Source organism: Natator depressus, chromosome 2, assembly GCF_965152275.1.
Source record: "Natator depressus isolate rNatDep1 chromosome 2, rNatDep2.hap1, whole genome shotgun sequence".
In the NCBI taxonomy this organism is placed as follows: domain Eukaryota; kingdom Metazoa; phylum Chordata; order Testudines; family Cheloniidae; genus Natator; species Natator depressus.
In genome coordinates, this window is record NC_134235.1 from 191,128,312 (window position 1) to 191,145,103 (window position 16,792).

Below are 16,792 nucleotides of genomic sequence, written 5' to 3' on the forward strand. Positions count from 1 at the left end.
AGTTCTCTTCTTTTCCCTATACAAAGCTCTTCGCTAACTGATATAGCATAGTCCATATTATCTACGCAAAGGCCCACAGCTCCAATTCCTAACTGGGTTATGGTCTGAAAGGGATGTAAAAAATTATGAACCAATAGAGATGTAGACAACCTCTTACTTGCAGCTAGACAATCTTTTCAGTCCAAGAAATTCCAATTTTATCAAATTTGTACTCAAAAGCAAAACTTCAGAAATGTTAAGGCATAACTTCCCAAAAGCATGGAATGTGTGACATGCTGTTCTGACGACAGAATTGACAACAATGGCCTTTATGCTTTTATAAGGTTTTGCATTAGTTTGCAAGTTTTCTGAAGCTGGTGTATATACTGCATTTGGGTACCTGTTGGAGCTGGAAGTGAAAGACTCATGGAATGCTGAAGTGTATTATCAACAGAGTTGTAGACTATAAGGAGGTGAAAAAGAATGCACAAGTATTTCCCCATAACTTCTTTTTTCCTTGATTTTAAGGTTTTAGGTGAATGGAATGCGTCTTTCCACAATCTTAACTGCTACTAAACATTCTTTTTGTTAGTTAATTTCCTAGTTTTTCATTTAGCTTTGGGGGTACCTCAGTGGATAGTTCCCCTGAGTGAGGAAGAAGAGGAGCTGCACCTGCTTTGGAATCAGAGGGAGATACGGCACTGCTGAAGCTGCTCCTGACTACGTTGACCCTCCTTAAGCGTGTGAGAGCCTGTAACATGCAACAGTAGTTTCTTTGTGACTTACATTTTATCCCATTTAAATGTTTCTGAAAGTAAGTACACCTAGAGCCAACCTGACAGCTGGAGGGAACTTCTGTCAAGGACCCTGTGTAATCATGCAGCTGTGTTGGTCCCAGGCTATTAGAGAGACAGGGTGGATGAGGTAATATATCTGATTGGACCAACTTCTGTGGGTGAGAGAGACAAGCTTTCGAGTTTACACGGACCTGAAGAAAAACTCTGTAATTTTAGGTTTCAGAGTAGCAGCCGTGTTAGTCTGTATTCGCAAAAAGAAAAGGAGTACTTGTGGCACCTTAGAGACTAACCAATTTATTTGAGCATAAGCTTTCGTGAGCTATAGCTCACTTCATCGGCTGCACGTGTAATTTGTCTCTCTCACCAACAGAAGTTGGTCCAATAAAAGATATCACCTCACCCACCTTATCTCTCTGTAACGCTCATTTCCAGAAACACTCAAGTCTTGTCTATAGTAACACTTAGTTTGCAGCAAGCTGGGGTGTAAAGCTACCTCACTCTTAGCCTGCCATGCACTAAGTATTCATGTAGACCCACCTGCTGTGCACAAAAAGTTTTCTAGTGCACTTTAATCTACTCCTGTTTCAAAGCATAAGTCTTTTACAGGTTGTGCCAGAGAGGCAGGATAACAAGATTAGAGTTGCCACAGACTTGCATCCCGTGTGGATTGGGCACAAAGAGGAATGGATAATAATTTATAGATTATCATTTTTATGTATAAAGCCTGTTTGAAAATAGTCTGTTCACTGTGTGAATGCCATCCTTCTGTGTAGATCAGTCACAAGGTTTGGACCTCGGGAGCTTCTGATCCCTAGTGTAGACAGGACCTTTCTAGACCAGCCACTGAAAGAGGATTTGACATATGCTTTCCCTGTGGTGTATAATGCATAACCATTTATTACTCTTTATGAGGCTCAGGAATCCTAGATTCTATCCCTGGCTCTGGGAGAGGAGTGTGGTGTATAATGGTTAGAGAAATGTTAACAAAAACTGGGTTGTTATTCTGAAACACAATGTGGTGAAGTGGCTAAAACTGCTATTTGTTACATTAGAGACCTGGGTTTTGGGTCTACAATGACCTTACCCAAATTCTCTGCTAACTCACTTTAAAAATATGGGGAGGGGAGTGTTCAACAGTGTCCTTAACCATCTTAAGGAGGTTGTAAGTGGGGGTTCATGGCTGCAGTCAATAATAAGGGCAATAAATTACATGGGCATTTAAATAGCACTTAGAAGATGTGAGATTTGAATCCCTGATCTCTTTCCAAGCTCAAGGAACTTTTCCTTAGATGGCCAGGCCATTTGGTGAGGAAGTCTCTCCATAATTTTGTTACCGTCCCATGGCAGATTCATGGTCAACTAAAAATTCAGTGAGTTTGACTTGATGTACAACCTTGCTGCTATGGCTAAAAAGTTATAAAATACTTCATAGATGACTATTGATGTAGAATTGATATTCTGGGAATCATCCCATAGGGAGCAACAATGTGGCCAAAAGACAGGCCCCAAAGTATTTGATTTATTGTGAAAGGGGTACCAAGAAAAAGAGAAAAATTTCTCTAACAGTGATTTTTAAACTCATAATTCTCTGTGTCTCAATTAATCAAATGACCATCAAAATTTCAAATCGCGCTTCAAGTTTATATTCTATGTTTTGTTTATTGCCATTTCAATGAGATTTTACAAAATAAAGGGTTAAAGCTCCTGTTAAAACTGAATTCTATAACGCAGCCTTAACTATAGTGCAGGTACCATTGAACCATAATGACAAGCTTGCATGGAACAACATTGACTCTATTTTCTTAAATGGATTTAATCCTAGTTTACAACAGAGTGAGAGGAGAATCAAACCACGAGGTTATAACCTGAATGCCTTAATTAAGCAAATAGTCCCATTAACTGTAATGGGATTACATGCATGCCTAAATAAGGCAAGCAAGATCTGGTCTGAATTCTTCTATGTTTTGCAAAGTCCATGGTAATTTTTCATACTTTAAAAAGTCAGGTTTTTTACCTGAAAAAACAATTGAACAAAAATTAAATCAAAGCAAATAAAAAAAATCACAAAGCAATGCCAAAGGCTACTATTCCCAACAAAACTTTCAATAACAAACCAGTTGGAATCGGAAAACGTGGGAGAATTTATACAGGGATTTTAGTTTCAAGTTTCCAAGCTGCTTGGCTGTCAAACCACAGGGAATGTTTATAAAGTGTATAAAAAGATATACTGTCAGGAATTACGAAGATAATTAAACACTACTGAGACTACTCAAAGTTCATAATTAGTGGGGTGCCTAGTTTTATATCACTTCACCTATTTACACCACTACAGAAATGGTTATGTTATCAGTTATGATGTAATGATATTAACTGTTAAAGACCACACCTATATTTTCTCTCAACTTTCCACAGCTAGTAGAAAGACTGGGTAATTTTCTCTACTTATGTAAATCAGCCTCTGAATATGTGCTTGCATAACACAGTGCGATTTATGGACATTATTTTGTTTTGATGAACTAAACATGTGTCAATGCCTGGTTCATTCAGCTTATTCATTGTTGTGTGACTCATGATTCTCTTTTCGCTCCAGTGTCACACCTGTGTAACTCTATTTACTTCAGTGGAGTTACTCCTGATTTATACCTGTCTAACATGAGAGGAGAATCAGACTCAATCTGACTCTTAGGCAGGGGCAGTTTTTTATTCTTTGTCAGCTCATTATTATTTATATTGTGATAGTGGCTGGATGTCAAGACCAGAGCCTAGTTCTGGTACGGACTGTACAAATACCGAGTAAGGGACAGTCACTACCATGAAGTGTTCACTAAATGACTCAGAAAAAAATGAAATAAGAAACAGGAGCAGAGAAGTGAAATTATTTGCTCTAGGGTCGCACAGGACATCAGTAGCAGAAATGGGACTAGAACTCGAACTCAGGACCGTAAAGTTTAAGTTCAGGTCCAATCCACTGTCACCAATGTGAAAGGAGAGGACGCTTACCACAATTGGGCTCCCAAGCTGTGGTTTCTAGGCACAAATAACCCCATCATTCTGACTCGGATTTATTTTTTAATTATAGTAGAATCCTCATAGATTGAAATCTTGGAATGATTCCATGTTTAAAAAATAATATGAAATTTGCATTACTGAACTTAATTCTAAAATGAATGAATTACATCAATTACATACAAGAGGACTTTTTGCAATGGTGAAATTGGTGTGAACCCTTCCTGGCAGGAATTCATATTTCACAATTTTATCAACAAATCTATGAGCCCAGTCCAGTCCTTGAGATTCCTATTTTGGTGCCATTGTACACCCCTCCAGCAAAACATGAACGCTGGTCATGCTATATGGCTCTTCCTAAGTGTTACTCTTCTAGGTTCAAATTCTGTCTCGTTCTCCAAAGCTGCATGGGGCCCTGCCTGCAATGGAATTAATGAGTTTCTGCTGCACAAAGGGTGCGGATTTGGGAAACCCACAGATTTGGTCCAGGCTTCCTTGGTTCTGCAGAGCTGGCCTCTGTAGGGATAACCTCTCTGTCTCCTAGTAGGAGTCAGTCTATACACTGATATGTAGATACACCAGCCACGGCTCCCTGTGAAAAGAAGGCAGAGCAGCAGCAGGAGATGCTGAAGTCACACTGGATTGCAGTTGCTGCAGTAGTTCCATGGCTGCTCTGCAACCTGGCCTCCAGCGGCTGTGAAATTCCTCTGTGCCCAGCCTGCTACCTGGACATCACCTCCAAACCTGCATTCATTTAAACTAGTACGATACCATTGTCGCTGCAGACGCTGCTGCTCAGGCGTTGGAAACGTTTGCATCAGTCGAGGGTGATGGATTTGTGGGCAGGGGACAAGAGATGTGGTGAGCGACGAATGACGAGTTAGAGAGGCTGTGATGAGATGTCCACCCCACAAGGATTAAGATGGCCAGGTAAACCATTTAACGCCACAGGCTGCACCTGGCTCAGGAGCCAGGGAACTCACTGCAAGCAGGGAAAACTGGGCAGGGCATACGTGGGGCCTATAAAGCCAAGGAGCTGGCAACAGAAAGGGTCTGCTGCTGGGAAAGGGCAGTCACTTCCTGGAAAGAGGGAGAAGTGTTTGGAGGCTGCAGAGGTGGGCAGGCTGCAGTCATTCCCTGGGAAGAGAGAGTCAGAGTGACTGCGTGCAAACCGCGTCTGCCTCGAGAGCTAATCCCCAGAGTGGCCAGGAGGCATCGGCGCTGGAACTGGTGGGGCCAGTGGGTCATGCCCTCCCATTTTTTAACTGGGCATAGTTTGGGGGAGGGGGGCACCAAACTGCAAGCCTCGGGCTGGCGCCATATGCAGGGGCTGCACTTTGCAGCAAGGGAGCTCATTACAGCGCTGCAGGTGCCAGACAGCGGCTGGTTGGAAGGGCAGAAGAAGAATGGCCAGCGCGCCTGGTTCCCGGTGAGCTATGTGCAGCCACTGGAGGTAGGAGACCGGCTGTACCAAGTGCCTGTGTAAGGGGGACGGGGGGGGGGGAACTGCGCAGGGAGGGAGTACAGGGGGCTAGGGCCACGAGAGAATGCAGGGTTAGGGGAGAAGGGGGCCCAGGACTCCACTTTGGCAGAGATGACACTTAGGGGGGCATGCACAGTCACATGTTCCCCCCAGATTTCTCGGGACGCCTCTGGCTGGGACGCCCAGCAGCGAGGAGGCAGAGCTCCCCCTGCCAGCTGCACTCTCTGTGTGTCCATGCAGGCTGGGGAGGGAGAAAGCAGCACAGTGGCTGGCTGCTGGCTGAGCTCCTCCCCACTCCTGCACATGGGGCTGCTTCTTCCTTCCCTGCTGCTGGAGTCCCAGCGCTGCTGCCTGCTTTGCAGACCATCTGCTGCGATGAGTCAAGGGGTGGAGACAGACGCAACACGTGGGGTGGTCACATGCCGCCCCAGATCTTTCAATTGTGTCCCTGTCACAGTGCGGGACTCACCCCTGCGGTGCCTCCTGCTGGTCTCTCAGGGAATTAGCTCTTCCAGGCTCCGGAGCACCCTCTGCAGGCCGGTGTCCTGCTTGCCGCTGGCCCCCATGTCCCTCCCAGACCCTGGTGCCGCTTTCCCTGGGGTGCTGCCCCCTGGCAGTACCCCCACAAATCTGGGTCTCCCCTTCCCTGGAGAACCCCCCCCACTAACCCCACCTCGCCTCAGACTTTGGCTACTGCCAGTCACCGTTGAGCCCCTGCACACTGGGGAGGACTGCAGTGTATAAGCCAATCATCACAGGCAAGGGGGGTTTGGACCCATTTCCTCTGCCTACCTTTGGGCTGCCCCCTGCAACCCCAGTACCTATCTGGCCTTACACTAGGCCTGAAGCCTGGGGGTTTCCAGGTCGGAGCTCCCCAGCTCCCTTGGCCTTCCTCCAGCCCTGCTCCACCTCCAGTACTCTGGTACGCTCCCCAGCAGCCAGGCCCGTCTCCCTCCACAGCTAGGAGACTCTCGGCTCCTGGCCCACTGCCCTCTTATAAGGGCCAGCTGAGCCCTGATTGGGGCGTGGCCCCAGCTGAGCCTGCTTCCCCCAGTCAGCCTGGGAACTGCTTGCTCCCAGCCACAGCCCTCTCCCAGGGCTGATTTCAAGCCCTTCAGGGCAGAAGCGGGTGACCACCCTGCTACAGTCCCCCACTACTCTGGACCTGGAAACTGCTTTCAACGACCAGGTCCTTGGCGGCCACCGAGGGGGCAGATGTCCTCGGGGAGCCCCTGCTACACAACCCCTAGCTCCGTGTGCAGGTGGCGGAGTCCCCCTTGGTGCGCCAGAGGTTGGTCCTGGCAGAAGTTACCAGAGTTGGAGACCTCCTGGATTACGACCGGGGAGACTGGCTGGATCCCCTGACGCTCGCTCAGCGTATGGGGCTCTCCAGGTCTTGTACTCCCCGGCGCGTACTTCAGGAGGTGAGGGCCGCTTTGCCACCCCCTGCTTGGGCTTACCTCAACCGGGTCGTGCACGAGGGCATGCCCCACCCACCCGCCACCCCAGGCCCTCCAGACCTTTTCATCGGGCCCCTGCCCCGTGGACCACCCGGTCCCCTTGCCCCTTCTCCGTGAGCCAGCTGCACAACTTGAAGCCGGTTCGTTTCCAGACCGCGCCAAGGAAACACCTATACAAGCTCATGCTCCACACCCTTTATTTCCTCACCCTCGTGTCCCACCCTGACACAAAGTGGCGGGACCTCCTGCCACCTCTAGAGGGTGAGGCGCCCCGGTGGGCCAGCCTATACTCCACCCTGGTTCCGAGGCCCGCCGGGGATTTCAGCTGGCGGCTCCTTCATGGGGCTGTGAACACGGGCATGTACTTGGCGCGGTTTACCCCATCCCGGACACCTGCCTCTTCTGCGGCATGAGGGAGACTCTGGCGCATGTTTACTTGGAGTGCGCCAGGTTGCAGCCCCTATTCCGGCTCCTCACGAATATTCTGTTATGTTTTTGGCTGCACTTTTCCCCCCACCTCCTCCTCTATGCACTCCCTATCTGTGGCCCCACAAAGTCATGGGACCTCCTGGTCAACCTCCTCCTGGCCCTGGCTAAAACGGCCATCTATAAAACCAGGGAGAGGAGGTTGGCCGATGGAGACTCCTGTGACTGTGGGGCCTGTTTCCGATCCTCAGTCCGTTCACGTATCCCGGCAGAGTTCCTCTGGGCGGCGTCCACTGGCTCCCTTGACGCCTTTGAGGAGCAGTGGGTGCTGTCCGGGGTTCTCTGCTCGGTGTCCCCGTCAGGCTCCCTTCTTTTGACCCTTTGACCGCACTCCTGTCCCTGTTATTTCATTAGTTGTCCCACGGAATCATTTGGTTTTCAGGTTCTGTAGATCCTCCCCCTAGGCGGGGGGGCGGTCTTTAAGCAGTGGGCGGGCAGGAGTCCCCCACTAGCCACAGTTATGTGTCACCTGCCCCCCCCTTCTAAAAAGGTTCTGGTGCCCTTGCCAGAAGGAGGCGCTAGAGCAGCAGTGAGAGTGGGGAGCACCCCATGACAGAAGCATACAACATAAACATATCACATGCTTCTCCAATTTATAACATCACCTCCACAGACATACATCCACAATAAGATACATGATGCAATATCAATGATGTGATAAACTGAAGGAAAATGTGATCAATTTATATCATGTTTATGTAATTTATCACTCTATTGATCACACTGTCTTCCATCTGCTCATTAATCCATTATCCCAGGATTAATTCTAACATTCTAAACCCATGAAGAACTTTAAAAAGTACCATTTAATCTTTTCCCACTCACAAAACGAGAAATTTCACTGAAAAAAAATTACATATATTTTACATTCTTCTGAAGAAAACTACTGATTAATAAAAAGCTTTAAAAAATAAACACCCTTTGATATATTCTGCTCCTTTGAAACAGTTGTGTTAAAACTATTCTTGAGAGCCTGAGGCTGATGATTAAGATTGCTTCTCTTCTGTTAAATAGAAATCAATACTCCATGGACATTATTTATCCTAAAACAGAAATTCCTGGATCCAAAATCTCATGAGTGACTTTCACGTTTAATGTCAGTTTGGTTCTTCAAATATCTTTTCTAGTCAAGTTCATAGATCTGAACTCAAACATTTATATACACATATATCTTGTATACATATCTATATTTTTCCATTAATTTAAATTCCTCGCAAAATAGTTATGTCAAAAAAGCTAAGCTAAGCAATTAAGTCTTCTTAGGGATAAGAACAAATAGCAAAACACAAGGCTTTGTCTTGGGGAATCACTATGTGGCTCTTCAGCTCATTGACTGTATGTCAGTGCATAGGTTTCCAGAAGAAGCTTTTACATCTTGCTTATGTCACAAAGACATTCAGTGACACAAGGGGGCTTCAGCAGAGTGTCAGAAAGGATTCGAGAGGGGATGCTTGTCTGACATCATCAAAACCAAAAACTATTGCAGCTATATTTTGTTTTATATTATTTCAGATAAGAGTTGACTAATCAATGATACATTATTCAAGCCCCCATCCTTACACCTCATATGTGACATGGATGAACTGCTTACACCCATGTCCTCTTTTAGAGATATAGACTTGGATGAAATGTCTTGCTTTTCTACCTTTACCCTAACTACAGGAGTCATTGTTCTGAGCTTCAGTACTATGGTGATTGGCACTAAAACCTGAGGTTAGATAGATTCTGTAAATACATGCTCAATTTGTGATTATGCATTGGTAGTCTGGAGACAATTTCTATATATGGACACGGTATTGGGTGAGGGGCAGGGAGACATGACCCCATGCTAGTCCCAAAGGAATGTTGCCAATTACTGCCTGGATTATCAGAGTTGTAGAATTGGCAGTCCTTGATTTTCTGCCTCGGGAAACACTGGAATTAAAACTGTTCAGCAGAGCTTTGGCACTGGTGTCTGGTTAGTCATTTCAATCTCTAACCTCCTTGGCCTTAGAAGTTCAAGTAAGTTCACGTTCAAAAACACACAGCTAAACTTTAAAAGAAGAGCTGGGGATTTCAATCTCTAAGGATCGTTTCCTGTTTATTTTTCATATCATGTAGCTGAACTATTACATACATAGAACACAAATGGCCGACAGAGGACACACTTTGTTTCTTTACATTCATACATGCTAACACACAATGGATTCTTACTAAAAAGATAGAGTAACAAATGTGAGGTAAAGAAATATAGTTTTCTGAGGTATTAATGAGCATGTACAAGGAACTAAACTTTCTTTGTTCAAGGAAGTAGGAATCAAAACACTGCCAAACTACTGTGGTATTTTGGGTATTACCCAAAACAACAAAGTTGCTCATGAGAAAATGAAAAATAATATGTTTTCGGAGGAGAGTTTGTATATTTTACTCTATATTTGTATACGGCAATCAAAAGACAAAATCGTGAAGTCTTTACTCAGGATACATTCTCATTGAAATGGGAGTTTTGCCTGAATAAGGACTGAGTTTAAAAAATGAAAGCCAGATTACCTCTCCCATGGGGCAAGGCAAGAGGGACTGAAAAATCAGTAAGATTACCTTATGGAATATTGGCATACTCTCCTTTCTTGGCAGAAGGGTTTGGGGGCTTGTGGCTGGATACGAGACAAGTCCTTTAAAACTCATGTATCCAGGGTGTCTACTGGAAATACATCATCAGAATGGAAACCATCCTACATAAGTGGCTTTCCCTGGGTGTATGCCTATACTGCAACAGGAAGTGTGACTGCAGCTTGGGTAGACACACCTGAACTAGATTTAGTTTAGTTAGTATAGCAGTGTAGACATGGCATCATGAGGTTCACTGTAGACTGTACAAGCTGCCTGGATCCCTGTGTACATGTTTGCATTGCTAGCCCATGCCGTCAAATCCTCACTGCTACTTGGAACTGCACTAGCTAGATTAAAGCTAGCATGGGTATGCCTACCCGAGTTGCAATTGCACCTCCAACTGGAAAGTAGACATACCCTGTGTGCTGCTGTGCTTTCCTCCCATCCCGGTAGGATGCATGCTTTCATTGGTTAATTCCCTCGGCAGCTACTGTATAGAATCTATAAAGCAGACTTGGCCCTAAATATTAGCTTTTCATGCACACATGAGGGGTCTCAAATGCAAAAACAGATGCATGCACAGATAATGTATGTGTATGGTATTTATGCTGGTTCACTACAAATTGGGCCCTTAGTGAAGAACAAGTAATAAGAGCACATGAACTTTTTAAAACAAACATCCTGATCATAAAAATTAGGTAATTAAAAGAAACACGAAGGATCTCTCTCTCTCTCTGAACTGTCTTTAAATACAATGTTTTTCAAAGTTTTCCATGAGCCACCAGAGAGCATTCAAGGATAGCAGGGTATCATACAACAAAAACATGCTAATACGGCAAAGTCTCTAAATCCACAGGATAACTCACTTTTCATTCATATTTGGACTCTGCCATCTCTCTCCCTCAACCCTTATTCCAAGGCAGCAATGGAGTATATGATTTTAACTGACAGGGATGGGTAAACAGATTAAGAAGAAATTTGTACTTGATCAAAAAGAACTCAGTTTCTGGGATGAATTAATTACATGTTGTGTCAAGAGAACACCTTGTCACAATGCTATCAGAGTTTGTTTTTCTTCAGAGTTGGTAAACATAGGCAGGTAATACAGGAAAGGGGACAAACTAATATAGCTTGAATATTTGAGATTTGTTTGTCTGCTGACTATAGTGCAGCCAGCTCAGCCATCTAATTACATGTACCTCGGGTAAAATTTTAAAAAGTGCCTGAGTCAAAAGATCCTTCGGGTAAACATTTTAAAAGTACCTAATTGATTCAGGAGCCCAAATCTCATTTTCTAAAGCACCTAAGCACGTGCAGTTCTCCAGTTTGCAAGTTCAAGTGGCTTTTGGGGTACACAGATGTGGGTATTTCTTTGGCATGACTTCATTTTGCCAGCATGTGAATATTATCTGTGCTAATTATTCTAATCAACAAAAGTGGTTGAATCAATTTGATATTCATTTCCATGCAGCTAACTACACAGTTAATAGAATTTACGTATAACACAAGTTTTTCAAAATAATATTTCTACCCATTATCTTTCAAAGTAAAGTCAGACTTTACTCTTATTTGGTTGGTAATGACTGGAAATACATTCCTGGCATTTTTCCACGTAAATAGTTGGCCAGCATTGCATGTAGTCAACAATCCATTCCATGATAGCTCAATTGCAGCCAGATATTCTTTGGGTTGTTACATTGTGCAGCACAGCTGTTTCCTTCAGTCTGTGAGCTTGAGAACCTGGGAGAAAGCTGGACTGTCTGCGTGTGTGCGTATCCTGAATAAAGAATCTCCTTTATCTAGTTGTCTTCACTACAACAGAATCCTGGCTCTTCTATCATGAAGAGCATTACATCGCGTTTAAATATAAAGAGCATGTTAAATCTGAACTTTCTTCTGAGAATGAAAAATTAATCATCCAGTGACATCATTTACTGAATGTTTATAATTAACACAAAGCATTAGAAGTGACTCAAACATTACTCTCCTTAAAAGAGTTTATGTTTGCTCACAAAGAATAATACAGCCTTAACAAAATGTTCCTACATTTTGTAGCAAGGGGAATGTAAAATTTTATCAGCGTTGGCTTCTAATGTGACATTATACAGCCACGTAGAGTACACAGTCACTGTAATCAGTCATCTTGTAAAATGTCGTCAAGTGAAATAGTGACATTTTAGATAGCAAAGTCACATACTAAACGAAAGAGGAGAGACAAATAGCTAATTGGATCAGAAAGCCACCAGTTTCACGAACTCACTGGAGACTCTGAAATCCTAACTTAGTCAGATGTTCTCCATTTTGTTGTTTTTAACTTTATGAAGGTGCCTGGCAGAGACTCCATAGTCAGAGTTGCAACTACAGTGGGCTTAAAGTAGGGCATACATTCTTGTTTTTCTGTTAATGTAGATTGCCAATTGGTGAGACATTTTAGAGGCTGTTAATCTTTATGCTCTTTGAATTTTCTATGTAGTGTTTGGTTTCTCATAATAAATTTTTAATAATTAAGCCCTTGGATTTGGGTGAAATTTTTCCTTGGCAGCCCTACATTTCATTGTTGACCAATATTCCCCGGCTCTTCGACCCGTTTGGTCTATCTCCCCCTTTTCTAATGCCTGCCCCAGATTAAGCATTAAAAAAAACCCACCTACGAAATGTATGCACAAAAGAAACTGTGTGTGAAGTCATTAGGATTGCAATAGACACAATAGGACTGACACACACACACACACACACAAAACCAGGGAAATGGGAAATGAAAAGTGAAGTCAATTACTTACATACCTTCTACTCCTTCACCCGCAAGCACACACCTTACTATGACCACAACTACCCTACATGATAGACTGTACCACAGACTTAACTCTGCCTCCCTTGGGATGCCAGCCTTCCTTCACCCGTTTAATCACTCTATTGAACAGAGCCATTTACCAAACTACCCTCTCCCAACACAACCAAACACTAAACACCTACAACTACCAGTGTTGGGGAAAAAATAATCTGCTAAAGGAGTGTGTGCAGAAGAGTAAAAACAAGGCAGAGTAAAGGTCTGTAAAGATGTATGGTAGCTGTGGTGATATTAAGGTGTGTGTTTGGGTGTGGTAGAGCAGATGGTATGTAGTTAAGTGGATTAATTTTTCACTTCCTTCCTTTTGTGGGGTTGTGTCAGGCATATTTTGTGTGTAGCTATCCAACCTGCTTCATAATGAAGTTTCTGTGTTTTGTAATAATAGCCAAGTGGTCATATGGAACAAAGGATCTCAAACCGGAGCAGTGAAAGTGCTTGGATTTTCTCTGTAAATCCTGTGTATTTTACAGAGATCACTGGTTTTCCACAGGTTAGAAAACAGTTACTTGCCTTCACCGATGTGTGGGATTCTAACATTTCGTATGCTCTGCAGTTATGTCTGAAGAGTTAGAGAATAGATTTCACTGTACTTATAAAAACTCTCACTTGAACACGCCTCCCTACTGTCAGATGTAGGGAGCTTTATGTGCTCTCTTTCCCTCAAGGAGACATGGATTTGCATCCAGATTTGAATGCAAATGAAATAAACTTGGTTGTTTCAATTGAGCGCTGAGTAGGCGTTTGATCACGTGATCAGACTACTGCACAGCTTGAAAAATCTGTAAGACTCTGCTGAGGAGAGCAACGATGGTGAATGAGCAAGGGTGTTTCAAATCAGGATTTTGGTCCACAGGTCAGATAATTATATCCATACTACTATATGCCTAACTCTAGCTAGTGAAAGCAGCTACCCCAATTTCATGGACGGAGAAATTCACTCCCAAGATATTCACTCCCATACTTCAGCAGATAGGCACCAAATAAATAAAACTATTATTATTATTATTATTATTATTATAAAGTCAGAATACTTGCATGAGTGGGAAAACATAGATATTGTAAAAAATCTGATGCTCTGCAACTGCATGTTACATTTACCCTCCTCATGCGAAATCAATTACTTAAAATGTGTTGATGTGGAATAAATATTTGAATGTGAATAAGCAACAGTTTCACATCAATCCGTATCTGATAAGTTGCCCAAATACAACACAAACAAACAAACAAAGCACTCCACAATTCAGGCAATCTGTACAAATGTATTCAGTGTGTTGTCTCCATCTAATACTTCGCTGGCATTTAAACAACACTGTCAAAAGTACTTTGTGAGCGAAACTAAACTTGCAGAACGACTTATTTTTAATGAATGATGCAACACGTATTTGCGTGCTGTTTTGAGTGCTGTACTGTATTTGATGAAGCATGAAGCAAACTTTCCAAGACAAAAAAAAATATGAGTTGACTGATCAAGTCAGAGAGAAGACCCAAATTCTCGGAGACTCTAAGACAGCTGTGCTTTACCTCTTGCAGTGTTTGGAATACGTTAGCGATACAGTAAGGATCCTTTCAAGTTTATATGTCAGCGAGAAAGGATTTTTTGAATGGATAAAGATATAGGGGAAGGGTAGCAGATGTGTTCATCCAAGCAACTCAAAATATCCAAGAGTGCAGTTATTTCACAGTCCCTAAAGTAATGATTCAGACGCTACACTCAAGGGTTTTTTATTTCCTTAATATAATCAACAAAACTAGACAATATACGATCCCATCTTCCTCTTTATACTGAATACAAATATTATCCTTAAAGAAGCGGGATCTTGACATGCATGACAAAGGATTCCCATCTAATGGGGCAGGTGGTCACTCTTATAACTTTTCCAATGACCTAGTGCTGCCCAGTAGAGGTAGGGATCTGCATACAGGTTTAGTTGGATGCGAGGAAATATCCACTTACTGTTGGTTGCATAACGTATGGCGGATGAGGCATCCACGAAGTACTCTGGACCTGCGTATCAAACAACTTTCGTTAGCACAAGATCTTTTAAACAGAGATCTCTTTTCTCAGTGAATTCAGTTGCAAGGATCCTTTGCACTTGTCACAATAACAACTAATAGTGAGCTAATTTCAGGAAGAACCTACGGGGAGACAAAATTCATTTATGTCTTGTAATCTTATTGGCATAGAAACTTTCAGATCCCATTCAGTAATGTTTCTGCCATGTTCAGGAGTCTGAAAGACAGCCACACTGTCTATGCTCCCCTGTTTTATCCAGTGAAGTGTGTTATCCAACAGATGGTACAGTAGGTGCAAACTTTAAGTAAAATTTTCAAAAGCTCTTTAGTGCCATCGTGTTTAAGTCCTAGTTTCAAAAGTGACTTACGTACCTCAGAAAGTAATTTTGAAAGTCTCATTCAAAGCTTGGGAAAAGGGGATGCTAGGCAATTTAAGAGATTTTGAAAATTTTACCTTTTGTGTTGCCATTTGGAAGTTATCTCGGTAAGAGAACATCTGCTTGAAAAATTTTACATACACTTCAAGTTTAAGAATTCTGAGTTGTGGAGTAGAGTGAGGTTTAATTAATTTTACCTCTGGAGATCTGATTTTCAATCTCCTTTCCTGTACAAACTAAAATAATTTTGGTATCTCAACGTAGTGGTAGTATCCTGCAGACATTTTCTTCATCTAAAAAAAACCCAACCCAACAACAACAACAAAATTTCCCAAATGTAGTTTTGCAAGTCTAGTGGAATTTTCTGAAGCAGGCGCCAGGATTGGAAGAGCAGCGAGGCTGCAGGTCGGAACTGACTGGTGTGGGGAAGAGCACATAACACTTGCACTGTACCTGATTAAAGTAAGTGCCAGAAGTTTCTCACTTTCATGACCATTAAATTCAACCATAAATATTTAAAGAAAACAACCCCAGATAACAATGAAAATTATCTACCTTGGTAAGTTTTAGGGATATGTTTTGTGCATGGTTTCAACTCTGATGGCCTGACAAAAGTGTTCCTCACTATAATGTGGGAAAAACTCAATACTTTTGCTCCTCAAATCAATAATGCCTAGCTATATACTGGAGGTGTTCCACTCCAAAAATATTGCCCGCAAATAAATCTATGCAGCCATATTTGAACATCACCTCAGAAAAGCCATCCTGCCACAACAAGGATTTCACAATGGAAAATTGATATAGAAAAAGGAGGCCTGGAAGGTAAAACTATTTTGGGGCCACTGGGAGGAGTTGGTGAGAACAGAAACTCCAAAATACACAATGGGTGGGAGCCTGAAGACATCTATAAAAACTGTGTTCCCCCAATGTCTTGCTTTGCAGGGTGTTACTCAAGAGGAATGTGTGTTGTTAATGGAGGTCATTGAGGCAAGTACAGCTGAGAGCAAAAGGTCAAAACATGATCAAGAGAAACTAAATGACTAAAAAGGTGCATTCTCTAAAATTCGGCCAATGAAAAGAAGCCATAATGACTAAACATCTCATTAAGCATGACAAACTTTTGCTAGTGTCAACTGGAAATGAAGCAAAATGCTGAGCACTTGAAAAACTGATTGAAATAGGACAAAAGCATGGTGGCTTTTATTACTTAGTGTAAAGAATCCAGAAAATACTTGATACCCTACACTAAGTGGAACTTGAGTGCTACTAAAAAAGCCTTGGTTTAAAGCATGAGTAAAGCGTGCAGGCACACACACACAATTTTCTGCTGTATACGTTTTGCCTTTGTCCACATCCAAAACATAATCATCAAGTGGGGGTACATACTGAGATGCATGCAAATCTGACATACCTGATATGTAGAAACAGGGGAAGCAGCAATGAATGGCGTGATAGATGTCTGTGGAATCATGCGGTTTGTTGCAATACTGTACGGTGAGGAATAAAATCTGGAAACAGAAAACAAAAGGAAGATTCTTGAGGCTCTTGATAGCCAGACTCCAATTAACTGATCCACTGCCACCACTTGGCAAAGACAATTATCTCTTTTTCTCTCCAAAACAGTAATAAAAAAGGATGATGTGACTCTATGAATTTTGTCAGTTTTCTCCCTCCCGCTCAATTTCACTATCAAGACCATTTGCAGAAGACATCATTTTTTCCTCTACACCTACAGAAAGCATTAAGAAGCATAG

At 42.8% G+C, this 16,792-nt stretch overlaps 1 protein-coding gene across 3 annotated transcripts in view; it reads right to left on the reverse strand.

Moving 5' to 3' along the window:
- RBMS3 (RNA binding motif single stranded interacting protein 3) overlaps positions 1-16,792 on the reverse strand; it is a 910,338-nt gene that overhangs the window by 48,661 nt on the left and 844,885 nt on the right. For all 3 annotated transcript variants that reach the window (XM_074945627.1, XM_074945630.1, XM_074945628.1), the window contains 2 exons: positions 16,450-16,546; positions 14,603-14,653 (listed from right to left, as the gene is read on the reverse strand). In XM_074945627.1, coding sequence (XP_074801728.1) covers positions 14,603-14,653; positions 16,450-16,546 — 148 coding nt within the window. The remainder of the gene's footprint in view (positions 1-14,602; positions 14,654-16,449; positions 16,547-16,792) is intronic.